The sequence below is a fragment of the Asterias rubens genome, chromosome 7 (assembly GCF_902459465.1).
Source record: "Asterias rubens chromosome 7, eAstRub1.3, whole genome shotgun sequence".
NCBI lineage: Eukaryota > Metazoa > Echinodermata > Asteroidea > Forcipulatida > Asteriidae > Asterias > Asterias rubens.
In genome coordinates this window covers 3,945,950-3,969,908 of record NC_047068.1, presented here as the reverse complement: position 1 = coordinate 3,969,908, position 23,959 = coordinate 3,945,950, and the positions used below count along the sequence as shown (strand labels likewise).

The 23,959-nt window shown below is 38.8% G+C and overlaps 1 protein-coding gene across 4 annotated transcripts in view; it reads left to right on the top strand.

The window, feature by feature from the left end:
• The window catches only part of LOC117292299 (myosin-10-like), a 76,295-nt gene that overhangs the window by 31,208 nt on the left and 21,128 nt on the right, over positions 1–23,959 (top strand). For 2 of the 4 annotated variants that reach the window (XM_033774306.1, XM_033774307.1), the window contains exons 6-23: positions 169–198; positions 4,055–4,084; positions 7,643–7,735; positions 8,505–8,568; positions 9,338–9,436; positions 11,380–11,520; positions 12,722–12,817; positions 14,465–14,583; positions 14,959–15,111; positions 17,763–17,849; positions 18,408–18,491; positions 18,934–19,213; positions 19,820–20,199; positions 20,497–20,657; positions 21,278–21,386; positions 21,950–22,153; positions 22,904–23,052; positions 23,735–23,849. In XM_033774306.1, coding sequence (XP_033630197.1) covers positions 169–198; positions 4,055–4,084; positions 7,643–7,735; positions 8,505–8,568; positions 9,338–9,436; positions 11,380–11,520; positions 12,722–12,817; positions 14,465–14,583; positions 14,959–15,111; positions 17,763–17,849; positions 18,408–18,491; positions 18,934–19,213; positions 19,820–20,199; positions 20,497–20,657; positions 21,278–21,386; positions 21,950–22,153; positions 22,904–23,052; positions 23,735–23,849 — 2,394 coding nt within the window. The remainder of the gene's footprint in view (positions 1–168; positions 199–4,054; positions 4,085–7,642; positions 7,736–8,504; positions 8,569–9,337; positions 9,437–11,379; positions 11,521–12,721; positions 12,818–14,464; positions 14,584–14,958; positions 15,112–17,762; positions 17,850–18,407; positions 18,492–18,933; positions 19,214–19,819; positions 20,200–20,496; positions 20,658–21,277; positions 21,387–21,949; positions 22,154–22,903; positions 23,053–23,734; positions 23,850–23,959) is intronic. The other 2 variants (XM_033774308.1, XM_033774309.1) reach the window with 2 other exon arrangements.

Below are 23,959 nucleotides of genomic sequence, written 5' to 3'. Positions count from 1 at the left end.
TTGCTTTTTAACATACAAAACACTTACTTGTTGTCTGTTGTAGAGTATTAACAGATAAAATGTTCTTCAAAGCAATTCTATTTTTCCCTTTTTACCCCATTATAAAGTGATTTAAAATATTTTTTTTTATATATATATCTTTTTTAAACCAACCCTTCTGAAAAAAAGCCTGTCCCTATGAAAAAGGACCTAGCCAAAGTGAGTATTGCCTCGTTCAGGAGCCCTGAATTTGTTATTGTTTCACAAGAAATAACGTGTGGAAATTAGACTTGTTTGGTTTGTGTTTGAAAAAAAATGTAATAACAATTTTTTATATAATAATAAGCGAGCAGTCAGTTGACTGCTCGCTGTGTGACTTGTCGTGTGTGACTGGTTTTTTATTATTATTAACTTTTTATAGCACTTTATTTTTTCCTGCATCAACCGAAATTATGATTTCTTGAACTGAAATTATGATTTCTTGAACGGTTTGAACATTAGGAGACATGTTATTGATAGAGTTTGTGTGCTTCCTCCCTCCCATCGTTCTTGATAACACTACTACTCAAACTAACCGATAACACGAAGCGTGCTGTGTCTGCCAGCCTGACCTTCGACCCCTTGCATTTCTAACACGATAACTGTTTTCTGCGTATGATCTGGTACCCAATGACCCTTTGATGTAGAGTAATAATGCTGTGTAGCAGTAAAGCAGACCTGACTAACGATCATACCTAGGAAGGGTGGGACAGTGGTAGTTAAAGCTGGAGATAACACTTTTACAACGGACAGACTGGTCAAATGGAATTTGTTGCATCAATGCTGATGATGGGGGCTGTCCTGCTGTGCGGCACATCTTCAACACATTGACCCAGCATTTCATTCAAAATTCTCCTTCTCTAGAAAAAGATACTGAAGAATTTGTTAAGCAGATATCAACATGGATTTGATTTTATATTGTCCTCATTGCACCTCTACCCTAAGGAAAAAAAAGTTAAAGAAATCAAACGAACTGTTAACTTATTTGTCAAATATACATACAAGCAACTTGCAAAGAGCATACCAAACTACCTGTTTCAAAGTAAATCAAACAACCATAAACTGTTATAGCAAAAACCACACGACCAATGGAAACTATAATGTGTAAACCAGTTACATGTAATCTGTTCTGAGTTTGCATTAATTATGTTATTTTTGCTTTGTAGTAAAGACAAATGTTGCCATTTTATTAAGGTCTAATGGGGGCAGTCAAAGGTCATCTATGAATGTTAGCTTCTGTTTTACCCTTTACACCGAACGAACGATCATACTGTCTCGGGTTCTGTGAAGAAGAAACAAAATCACATGCATATTTCTCGGTTGGGATTGGAACCCACCAATTCAAATTCGACATCTTTTAAGTCATCCATGAACTTGCTAATAAACATGATGCTTATTTGCTGCTTTGTATCATTCTAAAAGTGTCAGACTTTTCTATGCTCTGCTTACAATTCCCACTGTCTGTTGACAGTGGTTTCAAGCTGCTGTATTTAATGGAACTGTAGAAGCCATACCTATTTAATTAGGAATATTTCGCAGCAACCCAGCGAGCTGCTACAAATCATATGCTGTCTGGGACTGTGTATCAAGGCTAGATTTTATGGTGCTGCACACTGTGCAAATGAAAAACAAAATCACTGATGGTTCATGTGAAAATAAGTCGTCCTTGCATACAAAGCAGGACCATTTGGCTTGGTGTTTAACTAAACAGCATTGTATAGAATTCTTAGTAGGTTGCACTGTGTGAAGTTAGACCTGGATATTTAACTTCACACTAAAAGGGGCCCAAGTGTTAAAGTGGCAGTGATAAGAAAAGTATATGCACAAGTAAGTTAGGATTATTTTAAAGGACACAGAGTTAGTGAGCTGGAGGTATGGGGAAAAGGTTTCTTTATCAAGTGTCCCTTTAATGGTGAATATTTTGTTTTATTAACAGATTTTCTTTTCTCCCCCGATTTGTGCACATTTCCCCTGATTTAACGATGTCTGTGGAACTGTTTCAGCACAAAAATTGTATAAAACAAAACAGTATAGCATACACCACGTAAAGCAGATAATATTTATTTTAACTCATGAATAATTCAACACAATGCAAATCAAGTCGGCATGAATATTCATTTGACATTCAGCAAGGTACAGGGGACCGCACACGATCTGCCCAATCAGGTTTACAGCAGGTTAGTCTTCAGTCACATGGTACGAATATATAATAGACCTGCACCTCCCATTCATTATCAAACCACATTTTTTTTTACACTCCTCATGAGACTCGGATATCTTTTTTTATTTCTCTAGCTTGAAACATGTGGTCTACCAGTCACAACCATCTGGTACCTAATGACCAAAGCATGTTCAGCTAATAAGATACATACAGGAACATGTGGTCGCACATTTTGTTTTTGTTAAAGTCCTTTGGAAATTTTAAGGTCAGAAGTATTGTGTTGGGGGTTTGAACATCCTTCCAGAGGATTTCCTCTGCATTTTGTTGCAAGAATGACCGTCCCCACGGAGGACACAACAATCTTAAAGGATTTAACACAAATATTTTAAAGAAATATCAGTATTATTTAAAAAATTTTTTTTTTAAATTGCACTTTTTTTTTCTGATTAGAAAAACCAAATAAAGGTTGTATCCAGGACTCTTTTGTGGAAATCGTAAAAACAATTGAAAAACCGAGCAGATCACATGTTCATGTACTGACCCCTTGCACCGACGTCACACGCAGCTACCAGCTGGCCACTTGCCATTTTGGAAGTCTTACCGAATAATTACGGTCAGCGTGTAAACCCCGCACTCCCTCCAATGTGCTCCACACAGTATAGCACACAGAAACATGTATTTACTACCCAAAATATTGCAACCAAGATTACTATACCTAAGATGTCAGGTGCATTGGGTCAATAACCCAGAAATTTAAATGTTAAACAAGTGTTATTATCCACAGACAATTTTATAACTATTTGTTGATCTTGGTCCATTGGTACATTTCAATCACACAACAATTTATTTCCATACATTCGTACAATATGATTACATCAAAACAAAATGCACTAGTATTAATACAGTGTACCCACCAGTAAAAGAAATGCTGTACAGTTAAAAGAAGAAACTAGTGCACGAACTGACCATTTAGATGCACCTTTTAGAGAAGCCTTACATTTTATGTCTAGAAATATCCTTAGATTGTCTTTTGTTTTCAATGTCATTGCTTGAATCCAAATCTACTCTACAACCCTTCCCCCAAAACGTTGTTGGTGAATTAAATTGTGTTGTCACATATTTTGTTTTGTGTTGATTAATTGTTATGATTCAAAATATTCAAACCAATTTACCCACCCAAATCCTGTGGTTTAGGCATGATTCAAGCACTGACATTGACCATTGCCCCATTGTTTTGTTTTACATGTAGCTGTGATCTTGGTGTTATCCTCACGAGGTATACATGGTACCCTTAGAGGTACACTGAGGTAACCCTCACCATTGTAAGGGGAACCATAACCCTCATGGGGCACTACCAAACCTCTCGAGGTGTTATCCTCCAGAGGCTACCCTCAGAGGTACATTGAACCTACAATGTTTTGGGTAACCCTCACCAATTATAAGGGGAACCATAACCCTCATGGGGTACTACCATTAACCTCTCGAGGTGTTATCCTCCAGAGGCTACCCTCAGTGGTACATTAAACCCACAATGTTTTAGGTAGCCCTCACCATTATAAGGGGAACCATAACCCTCATGGGGTACTACCATTAACCTCTCGAGGTGTTATCCTCCAGAGCCTACCCTAGAGGTACATTGAACCCACAATGTTTGAGGTAATCCTCACCATTAGAAGGGGAACAATAACCCTCCTGGGGTACTACCATTAACCTCCCGAGGTAACGCCTGGTCACAGATTGTAGTACTCGCTGTATCTAACCCTCTTCATGTCTCTTTCCACCTTACCCACCCTTATTGAATCATTAACCCCCCCTTTACCCACTTCCCTAAACCCCCACCCATCAAACTCCCCCTCACACCTACTGCGTCAACAGAGCTTTGATAGTCTCGCCAAACATGTTGTCGTAAGTACCCATTGTAGACCATTGTTTTCTGTCTTTTATGTTATGTTCTTTTTGCACACTAATAACAGATTCTACCCTCTCTGGTGTATGGTTGGGGCAGGAGGCATAGGCCCTTAACGAATCCACGGCTTCGGCTTTGGATTCGGGTTCAGACTCCGTCCTCTGGTCTGAAGCCCTGAGCGCGTATACGCAAAGCATGCCCCATTGTCAAAATAACCGCTGGACCAAGCTGGCCTGAGCTGAATCTAAAGCCAAAGCCAAGGTTTCGTAAAGGACCATAGAATTTTAGAAACATTCCTGTCTTTCATCAAGGACACCTTTTTGGGTATCAAATTAAAACCCCATTTTTCCACTTAACCCTCAACTAAGAGAGGTTGTCTTTGGAGGTTTTCATTTACACACAACTCCTTCAGTTTCAGGGCCCAATTTCATAAACCTGCTTGCACAAAACACTGCGTGGCAAATTTCTTTTTTTGCTAAGCAAAAAATTGAGTGGGGCACCGGTCACAACAACGTAATATTAATGTTGTTTGGGCTGGTTACCTGTTTCTGTTTAGCAATACTTATCTGTGCTTAGAAAGTTTTTGTGCTTACAGGTTTGTTGAAACTGGGCCTAGGTTCCTTGATTCACTCATCATTTCCAACCATACATCACTGATGATGTTCTTTCAACCTTTTGCCTTTGAATTGATGTTTAAACTTCCTCAGTGTGGTGTTGCTTTTCCTTTAAAAGGTTTTGAGTTTTTGTGATGATTTTTTGATCATTTTGGTCTGAATGCATGGCTGCTAAGTACTGTGGGAAATGTTTCTTATACGACATGTTTCATGCAAATATATCAAATCAGTGACGCTGATTTTGAATGTAAGAATTACCAATCCATGCCACACAAGCCTCAAGCAATGACATGTAGATGTACATTGTGTGGGGTCAGGTGAGGTCACTGAACTGAGGTTAAGGGTCATGTCACTGTACTGAGGGTAAGGGTACATTGGGCGCCAACTTGGCAGCCACACGTATTTGAAGTTTTGTCAATTCTTGTCTCTTTGAAAAACACGACACATTTTTGTATCTGTTTACTTTGCTAACTTTTTTAAAAGAGCTTTGAGTTTGCTTTCAAGTTTTTAGGTTGAATTGTTGTTTACGCACATGGAGACAAATAAATATGTTCATGTTCCGTGAATTGTTGTACATTTGTACAGTGAAGTATTTGTATGCTAATGTTTTACCATGTCATTGTTAAAAAGGATGTGTTCATTTATTCTTGCTGTCTATGGTTGTCATTATTTGTGTAGTGTCTAGCATTTGTAAGAACTATTGCTGGTTCAATAAGTAGGATGTAGTTGACAGGGCAAGGCAGTTTTCTCTTAGTAAAGGGCACCTTTATCGGGGAAATTTAAAATTCTACTGGACTGATTCAATGGGCACACAGGCAATGATCAGGGGCGCGGAGGCAATTGCACCCGTGAAGTTACAAAGGTAACTGTTCTTAAGTTGAATATTTTTTCAAAGATGAGGAACTCAAACCAATTCATAATTGAAATCCGAAGTTGAATCTTATTTTTAATCTCATCACCGGGACCTTTTGGCTATAGGGGATGAAGCAGTACCTTCGGTTTGAAGGTGTTAGAAAAAACACTCCTCCCACTCTTTCTTGATCAGCTGAACTATAGGATAAGAAATCTTTTGACTAGATCGTTGTAGCTGGAGGTGTTAGAGGAAACCGGTTTCTTCTCTATCTGTCTCTCGTGACGAAACATATCGAGAATCATAAGTAGATTAGGTTGAGATCAAATAAACAGATTACAGGGAAGGTGGGAATGCCAGAAAGCAATTTGTCTGATTGTTTCATAAAAAGTTCTTCCAGTCGTCGCTTTTAAGGGACAGTAACTTAAAGGTTTACTGCTCACAAAACAAAAGCAAAACTCATCTTCACAAAAAAGGTACATAAAAATGTAAAAATCTATGCTATCTGATGGATTTAAATCTATCTTTATTTGTGATTTATCTTTGTGACAGTTGCTATTTGTGTTTGTAAGCTTGCATGGCCAATGTCGGGTGTAATGTTTAGTGTTGTGCTTGCTTCTGTATTGCCAACATCATGTGTTCATATGTCCTTGCATTGTTTATGTGTACCTTTTGTGGCCGCCAATTTGCCAGTTCTGTACATGTACATTTATTCAATCTTTATTATTTGTATACGTTCTTGTTGACACCAATGTGTCATATATTTAGTTTCTCCCTGGAAGCAATGGACATATTAATTTTCAATTAAGGAGTGAAACTTTTCCGCCTTTAAAAAAAAAAAGTACCCCAGGAATTTCTGAATGCTGAAAAAGGAAAGATACAATTTCTTTAAAATTTACAAGGTTTTTGTTGAGATTAGTTTTGTTCTCCTGATTTGTCAAGCCAAACAAGAAGATGTTATGTTCTTTGGCCTGTCCAAACAACACAGGTCTTGTGACTGTCCATTCACACTGGAATTACCCACCATGTTACCTTGTCAGACATGTTTGTTTAGTCTGAGAGAGACACCAGTCTGCTAAACATTTAAATGCATACCAGCATTGTAAATCATTTTTGAGGGTCATTCCACCACCACATATTATGCACTGGTCGGTCAAGTCATTAGGGCCTACATCTTCATTCACCAAATGGCATTATTGACATTTCTCACTCCCTCTGTATATTACTGTGTATGTTTTTGGTATTTATTTATGACAGTGTTGAACACTTTAGTGGGTTATAAGAACTGCATCAGGGGCCCAATTTCATAGCGCTGCTTAACAGATTGTTTGCTTACTGCACAATTTCTATTTCATAGCGCTGCTTACATGTACCATAAGCACACAATGACAGGCTTGCTAAGCTTTCGGTGCTTAGTGTATGAAAATGAATGCAGTAACAATATCAAAGTTATGGTGACCTTGCAAGATGGCCGCCTAATTGTCTTGCTAACCCGTGAAATACGCTTACACCTTGGCAATTTTTTCTGCTGCAGTAAGCACGAAAAACTGCTTAGGTCCAATTTGATAGCTCTGCTTCCTGTAGAATACTGGGCTTAGGGCGTCCGTACGGCACATTGTTCTATTGGCCAAAAGCTCACCATAGCGGTAAGCAAAATTTGTTCGTGCTTACTGTGCAAGCGTTTTACAGGTTGGAAGAAAAATTAGGTGGCCATATTGCGTGTTCACCGTGGATTTGTATTGTTAGTGTTACGTCATTTATTTTTGTGCTGTAAGCACCAAAAGGTTAGCACGCCTTTTTATGTGCTTACGGTTAGCAGCGCTATGAAATGAAAATTGACAGTAAGCACAAAATTAGCTGCTAAGCAGCTCTATGAAATTGGGTCTAGGTTTGTTTGTAATCAATTTGTTTGTGTCACTATATAATGTGAAAGTAAGCATGAACATGAATCTCATGTCTAGTTCATTTGGGAAAAGCAAATTAAATACACTCTCATAAAAAACCACTTCATGGTTAGGTGGGGAAAAAAGAGAATTTTAAAAACATCCTTTAACATCTCATTTTTCAAAACTTTGCTCCACAATTGTAAACAGGGAGAACTGGAAGCCCAACTGCTGCAAGCTAACCCTATTCTAGAGTCATTCGGAAACGCCAAGACCGTCAAGAATGACAACTCATCTAGATTTGTAAGTATGGCTCATTAAAATCAGATTACGTCCGACTGTGTCGCCAAACCATTTGGCAGTGTTGATTTCTATCGTGAAGAACGTGCCATTATATGTTTTTTTCCCGCACTACTCTACAGGCTCAAACTGGGCAGTGAGTAAAAAGGGTATCAAAGAAAGCCTGGCTGAATTTATGTGTAGAAGCCATAGACTGTAAGGATATGATGTCATGACACTGCATGCAAATTATTCGGTGATCATCAGCAGGGTTCAGTTTCACACAGCTGTTTGATTTCATTTCACTTATGAATTTCACATGTAAAAATGCAAAGTACAAAAAAAAAAAAAAAATGAAGAAAAAAGAAAAGAAAAGAAAAAAACAAAAAACCCATAAACATCGTACACACATTAGAGGAGGGAGAAAAAAAAGTAGCACCGCTGATGGATTAAAAAAAAAGTAAACTAAATTACTATCGAGTTTATCTCCTGATGCCACAATTTAAGAAACAGACAAATATTAAAAGGACAATATGTCCATAATGTCCTTTTAATATTGTCTGTAAGAAGGTTACCAGCCAAAACACCCTTCCACATGTACTGGTTTCCTGCTAGTTATTGCTTAGCGAGCCAGAATTCTGTCTAGTTGTCATTGCTGCAACTGGTACCCTGCTCATTTTTTTGCTTAGCAAGAACTATGCTAAGCAGTATGTTCTGCTTGAAAGCTTCAGAAGTTGTTATACGTATGCAAATGAACTGGTTTGTGACTTGCCATGTTTTCTTCTTTCTTCAGGGGAAATTTATCCGCATCAACTTTGACACATCGGGTTACATCTCTGGAGCAAGCATCGAAACATGTATCCTTTTATAAAATTGGTCATCACAATAAGCCACTTGCAAGTTAGATTTTAATAATATCTGGTACAATGGCTTGGTAGTCACAATTCCTCAAACTATTGACCCTTTATCATGCTGTCACCATCTTGGTCATGTTCCCTGTTTCCATATAAGTAATGAATGCTAATATTCATTGCGCAAGAATGGCACTAGACTATTGTTTCGTCCAGCCTCAGTTTGGTTACAATGAGTTGGAATGGCGTAAAATCAAGATGGACACAGCTGCTGTGTCAAATGGTTCGTTGGCAACCTCCAGATGAGCAAACCCTTGTACCATTGTGCCATTACTGTACAGTAAACAAATCGAAATAAATATGAAATGCAGTTTATTTAAATAATAATAGTACTAATGATACAAGGTATTTATAAAGTGCTCTAACTAACAGGGGAAAGTACCACAGCGCTGTACACACAAAATAACAAAAAGCAAAGAATAAACAAAAGGCAAACAAATGCAATTTTGCCAAGGATTGCTTTGGCCAAACTCTCAATATAATAGTATCACCAATGGCAATACAATACAATGTGTGTAAGAATTTGTATCAATACATTATACGAAACAACATGAACAACAGATGAAAACATATAAAGCGTAATCAAAAGTGTAGTCAGTTTCAACTTGACAGCATTTGCTGAGGGGGAAAAACCAAACCCCAAACCCAATCAAAGCCTGAATTCACATCCCTCTCTCTCTAGACAAGAATATGACTCCTTGACTTTCTGTGTAAGATCTTCTGGAGAAGGCACGTGTTACCCGCCAGGCGCCCACAGAGCGGGCTTTCCACATCTTCTATCAGATGTTTGCCGGCGCCAGCAACGAACAGAAAAGTGAGTTATCTATTTCAGTTGACACTATTGGTAATTACTCAAAATAATTTTTAGCTTAAAAACTTACTTGGTAACGAGTAATGGAGAGCTATTGATAATATAAAACATTGTGAGATTGGCTCCCTCTGAAGTAAAGAAGTTTTTGAGAATGAGGTAATTTTCTTTGAATTTGATTTTGAGACCTCAGAATTAGATTTTGCGGTATCTAAATCAAGCATCTGAAAGCACACAACTTCGTGTGACAAGGGTGTTTTTTCTTTCATATAATCTTGCAACTTCGAAGACCAATTGAGCTCAAATTTTCACAGGTTTGTTATTTTATGCATATGTTGAGATACACCAAGTGAGAAGACTGGTCTTTGACAATTACCAAAGGTGTCCAGTGTCTTCAAAGATGTGTTCTTTAAGATTGAAATGTTTTACCTCAGAAGTGGTTTTGTACCTAATCGTTTTACTAAGTTCATGTTTACTTTCAAACTGTTATGATCCCTTTAAACAACCTTCTTATCACAAAAGTTGTACCGACCTGTATCGTTGACTTATTGGAAAAAGTTCCTTGTGGGGGGAGGGGAGGGGGGGACATGAGAGATTTTCTTTGCCCCATGGGATTAACCCCGATCTCATTCAAGTCCAGTTATTTGATTTTCTTCTTAATCGGACCCTGGATAGCCAAAGGGTCATAGGTCGTGTGACTGGCGCCCTGTGTTTGTCTAATCATTCCATTGCCCACGGTGTTTGTTTGTCTACCGAGGCTTAGCTGCCAATAGGAATGTGATAGATGAGCCGTGTTGCTTGGCTCCCTCTATGCTATAGTGTTTAGAGGCGAGGCGATATCGTAGTAACCCCAAAAAGCTATCACTGTTATATCATAGAGAGATATCGGCTAGTTATTCAAACAGTAGTTGTGTAGACAGTGATTGTTCATCCATAAAGTCACTATGAAGTTAAACGTGGATAAAGATTGGCTGTAACAAATTTAACCTGATGATGTTATTGTTAGTCGAAGTGGGTTATGATGAAAGGAAAGAATCATGATATCAAAATCTCCCTAGTGTAAAAAAAACAAAATTTCTTGGAATTCCAAACGGTGGAAATTAGAAGTGAAGATTAAAGGTTTTCAAAATAATGATTTCTAGCATGCTCAGAAAACCAACTGTACTAAGAATTACGCTCACTTGTTGCATACCCTCCTGAATGACCCCTTGCACTGATGCCACTTGGGGCTACAGTATTCTAATTGACTGCCATTTTTCAGTCAAAATACCTTCAATGATATGGGCTAATATCATAAAGCTAAGCACAACAAAATTGATGGTTAGTTTAACATCAGGGAATGGATGCCTCCGTTTTAAAACGGAATTCCAGGGTTTTTTGGCTCTTTAAAAAAAATTCATATTTTTCTTTTTAGCATCAAATTCTAAAAGAAATGGAGCTATAGCCATACAATAACGGCCCAGATTACAGAGTAGGGCTTCATGCTTCCAAATTTTTGAGCTCGCATGCTTTCATGCTTTGAGCTCAGAGTTCATTTTTTCCCCCTCAACAGCAGGACATCCCTGAGTTATTCACTACTATTTAATTTTTATTATTTTATTTTATCTATTTATTTTGTAGCTGTTTGTTTATTTTTTTAAAAGTTAAGTTTGGTTTAGTTTCATTATTAATTCATTCATTTATTTTATTTTTTCGTTTGGGGTGGGGGGGGGGGGTGCATTTTGGAAAGTAAACATTTCAATGTGGAGATGAAACAGCCTGCTTAAATAACCAACAGCTGACAAAATTGATGGTAATGATTGATGAGTGTTAACATTAAATATGAACCTGGTATATATTATCACTCATGTGGCAAGATCCCAAGCCTGGTAGTGATCTGTGACGTCATTGAATCAAGGTCTACCGTCAGCACTTTTGTTAATATTTTTATTTAATTTGTATTCTTGCAGAGGAGCTTCTGTTGGATGACATCAACAACTACACCTTCCTGACCAACGGCCATGTCCCAGTCACCAACGTCAGCGACTTGGATGAGTTTGACGCTACATGGGAAGCCATGGAAATCATGAGCATGCAAGATGACTTTATGTGTAAGTCAGCATATCAATAGACCATTATCCAATACCTCTCTGTTAAAGGGAGGGTACACGTTTGATAATTACTCAAAACAAATATTAACTTAAGTTAAAAACTGACTTGATAACGAACATTGGAGAGCTGTTGATAGTATAAAACATTGTGAGAAACAGCTCCCTCTGAAGTAGCATAGAGTTTGAGAAAGAGGTAATTTCTCACTAAAATAATAAAAGACTTCTAGCTAGAAGTCTTTTAGACTTCTAGCTAGAAATCTTTTATTCGTATCTGAAAGCACACAAATTCGTGCAACAAGGGTGTTTTTTCTCTCATCATTTTCTCGCAACTTCGATGACCAATTTAGCTCAAAATTTCACAGGCTTATTATTTTATGCTTATGTTGGGATTCACCAAGTGAGAAGACTGGTCTTTGACAATTACCAAACGTGTACCTTCCCTTTAACCATTCGTTTCTACATAACCATCACCATACGCCCAGAATTTTTTAATTTAAAAAAAAAAGAAAGTGAAAGTTTTGAGATGTGCCCCCTTTCATCATAATCACAATCTATTAGACAGTGCAATCTCCATAAAATATAAGATGTTATGTTTTCTTCCATTATGCTGTGTACAAATCATGCCTGCAGGAAGTCCAGGCTTGGTGGCTCTTTTGTAAACATGTGATGTCACAGGTCACATTGTCTATAAAGACTACATTCTAGAAGTTCTTAATCTCATATCTGCTTTGTGTTTCTTTGTTTTGCTGTCCTCTTATAACACCATTCCTGTTACCGAAAGGTTTGTGGTAACAACATGTAATGACTATCTCTAAATGAGTTGGGTTGGGTTGAGTTGAAACCAACGGTTCTTTTCAGAACCACCCCAACTCATTTAGAGATGTTCATTGCATGGTGTTACCACAAACCTTTCCATATCATGTATTTCCACCATGCAAAGTTTCAAATCCTACTTTACATTCCTGTTATAAAGATGTAATTTGGCAAGTCCCAACGACCTTGTTATAACAAGAGTCAACTGTATCAACTTGCTGGATCTGTGTAGTGTTTTCGGCTCAAAAATGTTCATAATTACAAATGCTTGACAGATCTGACCATCAAGTATACATTTGTAGACCTGTAGACTGTTCTTTATCAGAGTAGAACACCCCATAGTCTGATGTCTCTTTATATTTGACGTGTTTTTGTTTCTTCTCTCCAGCTGTACTCAAGGTTGTCTCTGCTGTGCTGCTGTTTGGCAACTTGACCTTCAAATCAGAGCGAAATAATGACCAAGCCATCCTCCCAGAGACCACAGGTATGTCATTTATTTATTGGATAACGGCCACCGGAGGTCAAAGATCCCAAAGTTGTTTGGGATTATTAGTTGGTTTTAAAGAGTGTACCCCTTCAGAGCCTGTCCTTCGGAGCTTGTCATGTTTTCAAGGCTGTGCATCATTGTTGAATGTTAAAGGCACTGGACACTATTTGTATTTACTCAAAATAATTGTTAGCATAAAAACTTACTTGGTAACGAGCAATGGAGAGCTGTTTGTAGTATAACACATTATGAGAAACGGCTCCCTCTGGAGTACCGTAGTTTTTGACGAAGAGGTAATTTCTCACTCAAATATTCAAAGACTTCCGGCCTGAACCCTTTTATTATGCATCTGAATGCACAAGTTTGTGCAACAAGGGTGTTTTTTCCTTTACTTACAACTTTGATGACCTCTGCCTTTAAAGACCATTCTAACTATTCTCTGCATTCCAATAACAGGTTACTTTTTAGGTAAAATGCCAAACAAACAGCAAGGTTTTGGCTAATTGTTTTTCTGTATAGTGTAACATTTTAGTTTTTCACTCTTTGCCCTTTTTACTCCATCGTGTTGACTTATGCGCTTTTGAACATTTTATGAAACTTACACAATAAATGTGGTTTTATTATCATTGGTATATTCAGGTTTTGAACTATTCTTGGAACGTCAGAGATTAGAGGATGATCAATGTGTGAATGTTCCCAGGGGATTAACAATAATCTCCTGTGTCAATTTGCCAAGGGATTATATGAATTATAAGATACTAAACCCAAGATGATCCGTTGACTAAACTATTGATGCAGCAATATAACTACCTACTTTATATCTGAATCACCAACTGTTTCAAAGTCAAATGGACACAATTACGTCATGAAAGAAGTACATTTAACAAGCATGACATTGCCTCTAGCTACCTGCCAAACTGCCTCTAGCTACCGGGACACCTCGGTAGTCTAGTTGGTAAGACACTGCTCTAGAATCGCAAGGGTCGAGGGTTTGAATCCCACCCGAGTAACATGCCTGGGATATTTTTTCACAGGACTCTGAGAAGTACTGAGTATACAGTGCTAACACACATCAGTGTATGGGTAAAAAAAAAAAAAAATAATAATAATAATAATAATAATAATAATAATATTCTTTATCCCCGATGCAAATTTAATATCTCTTAAAGCATGATATTATTCCTATTCAAGTCTCATTTCAGAAATTATTGTTAAATTGGCTGACAAGCCTATTCCATAATGCACATGTAGGTCAACCCTTAAAAGATATGTCCTACTTATTTCTAAGAGCAAAATATGCTTGAATTGAAGCACCTTTATTTATTAAATTTAGTTTTAACCTTACACCAGTGTTTGTGAGCACTGTATACTCAGTACTTTCCTGAGTTCTGTGAAGGAAACAAAATCACAGGCATATTTCTCGGGTGGAATTGGTCTAATCCCACCCGAGTAATTTTTATGCGTGTGATTTTGTTCATAGATCTCGGAAAAATACTGTGTACATCAGTGTAAGGTTTAAACCAAAATTAATATTCTTTATCTCCGATGCAAATATACATCTATTAAATCCTTGTTTATCTTCTTGTATTTGCAGTTTAAACATTTGATTTTTACTCCTCTTTTTGCTCCTAATTTTGACCCTAGTTGCCCAGAAGCTGTGCCGCCTACTCGGCCTGAACGTGACAGACATGACCAAAGCGTTGCTCAAACCCAGACTCAAGGTTGGGCGAGACTTTGTCCACAAAGCTCAGACAGTTGAACAGGTGGGTGGAAAAAATAAACTCTGCACGGAGTTTAAAACAAAATTTAAGATAAAGGCGTGTTCTTTTTGATGTACTTCTTAGTTGCTGAGGATACTGTTTCAAGAAGCTCTGTGGAAGCTCCAACTGCAGGGGTTCTATGATTCTAACTTATTAGTAATCTACTGGTATATTGTTAGGGTCTACCTTGTATGTTTAGGGGTCCATTTCGCAAAGAGTTAGGACTAGTCTAGTTAGGATGTTTTAAAAAACTTAAGGCTAGTTCTAAGTTAGGATGAGTAACTTGTCCTAAATCGAGATAAGACGAGTCTTAACTCTTTGCGAAATCCAACCCTTTACAACTTTTAATCACATCTTTCAACTCTTTATTTTGTCTAGGTCGAGTTTGCCACCCAGGCGCTGTCCAAAGCAATCTATGAGCGCCTCTTCAAATGGATCGTGAGCCGGATCAACAAATCCTTGGACCGTACAACCCGCACGGGGGCCTCCTTCATTGGAATCCTGGATATTGCCGGTTTTGAGATCTTCAAGGTTCGTTTGACAAACCCCTTTGTTAAGGCCCGGTCACACAGGCCTCGATAGTGAGAACGGAAACAAGAGTGTTAAAAATGCACGCTGTATACGTCGTAGCACCTTGTAAACCCTTATAAGGTGCTGAATAATTGGGTCTCAAAATTCATCACTGCATGCAATAACCTATCTTTCCGAAAAATCATATATACTCGACGCCTTGAGTACCTTGTTTGGTAGATACATCAGACCATAATTTTAAAGGAGCGCGATCGCGCTCGCGCTCCTCCGCGCTCCTTAATGTTTTCCAAGGAGAGCAAAAAAAAGCGCTCCTTACAAATTTAACAAGAGCATGTTTTTTCAATACCCTAATTGTTGATTAAAATAAGCCGCTTGAATCTCGGAGTTTATAAGCCTGCTGCCACTTGAATGTTGCGAGTTGGCAGTGGCAAACGAGTCCTATTATAGTCTGCTTTGACTGTGTTTGCGTGCGTGCGTGCTTGATGTTTACCGCAGCCGGTCAAACAGACGAATGTGAGCGATTTCACACTGGTTGTGTTTTGCGCGCACGTGCTTGATGTTTACCGCAGCCGGTCACACAGACGTATCTGTGTGGGGCCTATAGAATTCCACACTGGTACGTGGACAGGCTCTTACACTAAAGTGTGGTACCGCAAATACACGCTCGTGATTGGTTAAGTATTTTGTCATGATAAAAGTATGCCGTAAAGGGGGGGGGGGGGGGGGGGGGGGAATCTCCGGCCACCTGGCTGGACAAACGCATTTTGGAGTAAAAACAATTGAAAGGAATTGGGATCATGCACAGTAAATTAAGAGCCCCATGCTGCTCGACGTGAAAATTTTGTTTGCTTATGCTGGATTATGACATCAAGCTGTCAAGTGTTCAATTATCAACATTCTTGAGGTGGAATTTGGAAAGTTATGGTTACGAGACGGCACCAATAAATGACCGTGTCATGGTAACCAAAATTTGGTGTAAGGTTTGTCGGACATATATCGACAAAATCAAGCAGGACAAAAGAATTTGGGGGACAAGCCCAAGACATGAGCTAGATAGAACGCCAAGGGACAGCCGACCGGAACTACTCCCATTTTGTGCATTTCGTCCGTTACTTTTCGTGGATTCATGAAAACATCGTCAAATAATTATTCTCAAGATATACCTGCAACTTTAAACACTTTAACAACCCCACAGTGATAAAACTAAAAGGGTACACTGCTTCGAATAATAAATACTTGTTGCTCACAAAAACGCTGTTTTAATGGCGAAAATGTGTGTCAAACTTCATAAAAAATGTCCCTCTGAATTACACACAAAATGGTGGCCATTGAGAAAGTTTTCGCCGTGACGTCATGAACTTGGGTCTCACTCGGGCCCACACAGCTTTGACGTCAAAGCTAATCGAACGCACTGGGGATGGTCAGACCTGGGTCGACCCGGGAAAGCTAATCGAACGCACCCGCAAGTAATTGTATGCCCCCCCCCCCCCCAACCCAAAGGATATTTTTGGCTCCAATTGAAGTCCCGCCCGCCCAGCTCTCGAGCCCAGCCCTCAAACCCCTCGTACATTTTAAATAGCGACATTGCAACAACTACTGCCAGCGCGCGTCCTTCATTCTTGGCGCTTGCAACGCCGGTCCAATCACAAGTCACATATCGCGCACTGATGCATATGGAAGATCCCTGTACTACCCATTGTATGCAGATATTATTCCAGACCAATCACAAGCACACATGGTGTTGTAGCTCATGCATATGGATAAGTTTGCACTGTGTATAATAATTATGTACTGCATGTCCAGTACAAGTGTACAAAAGTATGGTCCGTGGTCGGCCCTGTGTGCAGTACATGTATGTGAAGCTGGCCGTGCCAAGGCAGGCTAATCAGTCGCGGTCGTTTTGTGGCGCGATCGACGATCGGCAGCAGTCGGTGGTTCCCCACACCGCTTCATAATACCAATACGGATTACGCTGACGTACATGTACACACTACGGTGCCGATGTGCACAGCCACAGACAAGAATGTTTCTTTGCTCTGGAGAGAGCTACAGACAACTACAGTATTAAACAAGCCCCAAGAAATAACAAATTAATTGAAAAATAGCGGACACACTTTTTTTTGGACAGTTTTTCTGTTATCTTTAGGCAAATTCACAAAAGATAATTACTATAAAAGTTCAGACAATTTCATTCTCTGCCATATTTTTACTTAGGCCTATTCTTTTTTTTCTCAAAGGGTGGCAACATTAACAGCGGATAACCAAACTTTTTATTTTTAGGGGGGGGGGTGCCTGGGGGATATACATAATTGTGGTGGGGTCTATTTAATGTATCGAAACATTCATTTTGATTGCAAAAAAGTTGTTTCATGATTAAAGTAAACTCATTAAATTGAGTAAGAAAAAGTTAAACAACTGGTGAACTTTGTGTTCATTTTCTTGAGTACGTGTTCATTAAACTTGGGTTTTGTTAGCGAGAGCAAAACGCTCTCCTTAATTCATTTTCTTGAATTAAGGAGAGCGATTTACAGCTCTCCTCGGATTTATTAAAATGAAGGCCTGATACATGCGCTATATGAGACTTTGATATTATTATTATTATTGTCATTCTAACTATCTATTGTTCTTTGTATCTCTACATTATATTCTAGATGAACTCCTTTGAACAGCTGTGTATTAACTACACCAATGAGAAGCTACAGCAACTCTTCAATCACACTATGTTCATCATGGAACAGGTAAGAAACAATAACTTGGATGGTTACTTCTCCCAAAAGCAATGCTGCTGAACTTGACATTTCTGCTGATTATCTTGTATTTAGTTTTAAAGATGTTAAATTTGCATCCGGGACTCATTTTGGTTTTTACCCATATACATCGATGTGTGTTGGCACTGTATACTCAGTAGTTAACTTTTGTTAGATTTAGGTATATATATACCTCTTGCAGATGGCATCACAAGACCCAGGCCCAAATTGTAGGGCAGGCCGTATGCGCATCGAAACGCGTACATCAATGAAGCACGCAGCGTTCCGGTTTGGCACCCGTACACACACACACAGCTGTGTTTATGGTGTCAACCAAGGACTTCTCTTCGTTCTCCCATTGTTTGGGCATAGTTCTTGATTTAAACGTCCCCATTGGTTTTGCACACAAAATCCAACCGAGGACATTCTCGGTGTGACTTTTTCCTGGATCCCTTTTGTTTATGTCCTCGGTTTGAATGCGTAGGCATGCCCCATCACGAAACGGTCTATTGATTGACTCATGTTGTTGTTGTTCTTTGTGTTTTACAGGAAGAGTACCAGAGAGAAGGGATCGAGTGGAAGTTCATTGACTTCGGTCTTGACCTCCAGCCTTGCATTGACCTCATTGAGAAGGTAAGACTGGAAAAGTCATCTCACTTTAACAACACTGAGACATGACATGGAGCCTGAACATCTGATTTCACACTTGTGAATTACTCCAGAAATCTGCCTTGAGCTTGTGTCAACCCTTGTCCATAGTCATCTTTCACCTACATTCTTTTCACATGGAGATGTGCAGCTTTTTTTCAAAATCTTCTGGTAAAAAAGTAGCAATCGCCAAGGAGAGAAATAAATGGTCCAAATTGTGTCTGAATCTGTAGTTGTGTATATCTGATGATGCATAGAGTCTGTTAACCTCCTGAATTGTAATGCCCAAGTCTAACAAATAAGGAGGAACCCAGACCCATAAGTCTTTTTTTCCCCCCAGGAATGTTCACAATCTTGAAACCTCATTACAGAAAAAGAATTTCTTTTTTAAATTTTCTCAATGAGTGTTTTATTTATTTATTACCAGCCAATGGGTATCCTGGCCCTTCTTGATGAAGAATGCTGGTTCCCTAAAGCCACTGACAAAACCTTCACTGAGAAACTCTGCAAGACCCACTCTGCACAATCCAAATTCAAGAAACCAGACTTCCGTGATGACAGCGACTTTGCAGTCCTTCACTACGCAGGGAAGGTGGACTATTCCAGTCGTAATTGGCTGATGAAGAACATGGACCCACTGAACGATAACGTTGTCGCTCTGTTGCAGAATTCCAACGATCCCTTCACCTGCAACATCTGGAAGGATGGTAAGGTTCCATATTGTTTATTTGTCAATATAATTGGGGACAAAAAAAGAAAAGAAAAACAAGTTATAATGGTATACTCACTACTATTGTTTTACTTTTCCCAACAGCGTTATCAGGCTGAGATTTTACCCTATGTTTGTTATTACAGAATTAATCTCGCTTTGAAAAATATTTCACTGAGATTTAAATGAAATAAAACAAGGAAAACACATTTGTAACAAAAATCAGATTTATATTATGTGGAGATGGCCAGAATGGAGGAGAAAAATAATTTCTATAATCAAAAGTAGGATTTGAAACTTTGCATGGTGTAGATACAATCAAATGATGTTTGCCAAACTGTGGTGGTTCAGCACAAAAAGTAGCTAAGCATAACAAAATTACACCTACCAGAATAAGATTACCAGCCAAAATACTATGTTACATGTACAATTTGTGACTGGTATTCTGCTCATTTCTGCTTGGCAAAAAATTGTTGGGCGATATTTTCTGCTTTTAAGCAGCTCTATGAAATTGGGCTGAGGTTGCAGTATGGCACTATGTTACAATTGCGTGGGTTTGAATGAATGAATCAAACGGCAATAACAAAATGTTTTTTATTCACAGCTACTATTGTCAGTATGAGCGCCCTCGCAGCTGGCGGCGAGTCCCCGTTTGGCTCCTCCCGAACCCGCAAGGGTATGTTCCGCACTGTGGGCCAACTCTACAAAGACCAGCTATCTAGGCTGATGGTGACGCTGCGCAACACCAACCCCAACTTTGTGCGTTGCATCATCCCCAATCACGAGAAGAAGGCCGGCAAGATTGACTCGCAGCTGGTGCTGGAGCAGCTGAGATGCAACGGTGTGCTGGAGGGCATCAGGATCTGTCGACAGGGCTTCCCCAATCGTATCATCTTCATGGAGTTCAAGCAACGCTACGAGTTGCTGACTCCTAATGTGATTCCCAAGGGATTCATGGATGGCAAGAAGGCTGTGCAGAAAATGGTGAGGATTAACAAAATCATAACTGAGGGGGAAATAGTTTAGTGTAGCCAAACAGTTTTCTTGTATTCTGTGGCGTTGGTTTGTTGATGCTATGGATAAAGATCACTTGGTACCTGCTGTCACCTTACTAAGCCTGGATTGGTCCAACTTTATTTCTTTAATATGAAAATACTTCAGGGTTTTGCTGTTTTTAATTTATGAAACACAAACATATTGTACGTCTCAAAGGTAATTTCCTTTGGCCGAATTCAAAAAGAAGGGCTTTCTTAATTCAGAAAAATTGTGTTTTCCTCTCAGATCGAAGCTCTTGATCTGGAGCCCAACCTCTTCCGCATCGGCCAGAGTAAGATCTTCTTCCGTGCTGGTGTCTTGGCTCACCTTGAGGAGGAGAGAGATCTGAAACTGACTGATATCATCATCCAGTTCCAAGCTCATTGTAGAGGAATGCTCTCCAGAAGGTAAGGCTACCCTTCCATCATCCAAAGCAAAATTATGTTGGATTCTTTTGGTCATTAAAAAGAAAGACAAATTCAGCCAAATATGCTATTTAAAGGCACTCTTGATAAAGACCAGTATTCTCACAATAGTGTATGTATCTCAACATATTGTTATAAAATAACAAACCTGTGAAAAATTGGACTAAATTGGTTATCGAAATTGCAAGAAAATAATGAAGGGGAAAAAAAAAATCTTTTTGCACAATAAAATATTTTAATGAAAAATTAAAATTCTCAAAACAACCGTTACTTCAGAGTGAGTTGTTTTCAACAATATTTCATACTATAAACAGCTCTCCTATGTTTCTAGTAATAACCAAACGTGTCCAGTGCATTTAAAGGTTATTTCATGATTGGACAAGATTCCATGTTAACCCTTTTATGTACCCTTTCTATTACTGATAATTTGATCAAATAGACACATTAATTGTCAAGTATTTTTTTTACCCCACAATGGGTCACAGTAGTCCTCTTTCCTATCCTGAAAATTGTGTGGCCGTGCAATCTTTATTTTTCATTTTACTATCCATTTCTGACCCCTATGTGTGCTTTGATTGCCCTTCTGTTTGATTGGCTTGCAGATACTACCAGAAGCGTATGCAACAGCTGAGTGCCATCCGTATCATTCAGCGAAACTGTCTGGCCTACCTCAAGCTCCGTAACTGGCCCTGGTGGCGTCTGTTTACAAAGGTAACATCCTCCCTCTTGAATCTTGGTTGGAAGAACAGTGGTCACAAAAACAACAATAATAATATTAATAATCTATTGAACCATTATCTTCTATGTTTTTGATCGGGCAATTTCAATCATCTTGAGACAAGTTTTTCCTGCATTTTTTTGTATCATATAAATTTGTCATGCAACTTAATTCTAAATAAGGTTGAAAGCTGCTACAAGAAGAAAACATTTAAGATGAAAATAACTTGGAGCTAGTTAGGAATTGATATTTCTCTTTAAAACAAGATTATAGGATGGAGGAAAACGTGCACCAGACAAGAGTTCCAAAGAGATGCAAAAGATGATACAAATTGAGTGTTTACATGTAACTAAACCTGACGTAAAGCTGTTGGTCCCATGTTTTGTAACATGTGTCAAACAAGTGCTCAAAATTCAAACATAGCCCAACAATATCTTGCAGGAAAGTACTGAAAGTTGAAACACCTTGAGCGTCACTGTGTAACAGATACGAGCACTATCTAAGAAGCCACTATTATTATTCTTTCTAATAATCCGATGATGTTTTCTGCCAACAGGTGAAGCCCCTCCTGAACGTGACTCGCCAAGAGGATGAGATGGAAGCAAAAGATACCGAGCTGCGTAAGGTCAAGGACAAGCTGACCAAGTATGAGGATGACTACTCTGACATGGAGAGGAAGTACCAGCAGATACTAGAGGAGAAGAGTATCCTGGCTGAGCAGCTTCAGGCTGAGGCTGAGCTCAGCGCTGAGGCAGAAGAGGTCAGTACCATAGAGTTATATATAAGAACTAGAGCGCGCACTGGCCTATAATACGCGCCCCGGTATGCGAGCAGGCGGCCATTTTCTAAGTTGACAAAACAGCTATCTCACAGCGTGTGTTTGTGCGGCCATTTTGTAAGTTGAACAAACAGCATCGTGTGAGCGTTCAATAAAAAAAACCTCAAACGTGTATTTCATATTCTACGCGCGTGCAGAATGGCGCGCTTGTCATCTTGCGGTCCCGTGGAGTTTGAACCATTTTGTTTTTCTACGCCGACGACTATTGAGCACTGTATACTCAGTAATTTCCCGAGTTCTGTAATAAAAAAAAACTCAGCGAATCACCAACAAAAAATTTCAGCCAAACCAATGTGTTAAATTAAAAAGTCTACGCAGTCAGGTTTGACCAGCATTTTGAATTTTGTAAATTTGCTCTGCAGTTTTTAAGTGTCTATGCTATATTCTTAGGCCTTTTTAAACTCCCTTTAAAACTTCTTTTGTTTTATCTTTCATTTTAAATTTTTACCCATATACATGTATACATCGATGTGTGTTAATAGCACTGTATACTCAGTACTTTCCCAGAGTTCTGTGGGAAAAAAAAATCACAGGCATATTACTTGGGTGTTTTATCTTGCTCGTTCATCTGTATTGTAATTCAGCCTGTTAGGCGGCTGTAAGCTGATTTGAATAAACCAATAAATACTAATAAAACTACAACTAATAATACTAATGTCTGTCCCATCTTAGATGAGATCCAAGCTGGCCTCCAAGAAGCAAGAGTTAGAGGAGATTCTTCATGATATGGAGAGTCGTATTGAGGAGGAGGAAGAACGCTCCCAGAACTTGGGCACAGAGAAGAAGAGACTTGGAGGACACATTCAGGATCTTGAGGAACAGTAAGAAAATTTAATAAATTGACAATAAATTTAGTTTTACTTTTACACCAATGTGTGGAAGCACTGTATACTCATTACAGACATGTTACTCGGTTGGGATTAAACAAAACACAACTTTAGCAGTTATAGAGCAGATGTCTACTACCAACTAGACCACCAAGATTGCCTGGTAGCTAGAGGCAGTTCAAAGAAAGGTACTGCCTATCTTGGACAGAAAAATGATCAGAAATATGCTGATAGTCAGATGTGGATTGGGAATAAAGAATATTATTTGGTTTTTCCGATACACTGATGTGTGCAAAGCACTGCATACTCAGTACTTTCCCAAGTGGAAGACACATTTTTTGATGACAGGTTTTAAACTTTTGTACTTCCCAGGTCACATGTTTTATTGTTGGAAGATTTAAAGTAAAATAAATAAGTAGATGTGATGCTTTGACTGTTTTGACTATTTGTTTTGCTAATTACTGATGTAAAATAATGGCCTGTGGACCACTAAATGTGATGTTTATAAAATGAAATGAAAAAGGAAAGTGCCTCGAGTAAAGCATCGGCACAAGTCGGCACAAGTTTATCTTTCATTTAAAACCACAATGGATGATACTAAGTGGTCAGGCAGTAGAAGTGTTTAAACATACCTTTCTCATTATTGATGATTTTTCTTTAAAAAATTCTTTGCCAGATTGGAAGAGGAAGAAGCTCAACGACAGAAGCTCCAGCTGGATAAAGTCAGCCTGGACGCTAAGGTCAAGAAGCTAGAGGAAGACCTGGCAATCCTGGATGATAACCACGGCAAGGTAAAACGGTCAACCCTTAGTGCCTTCTCCTGTTAATAGAAAGTCTTTGCAAGCAAACAGATACAAATGCGGATATGATAAATGTGTCCGTTCTCTGAAAAATGTAAAAC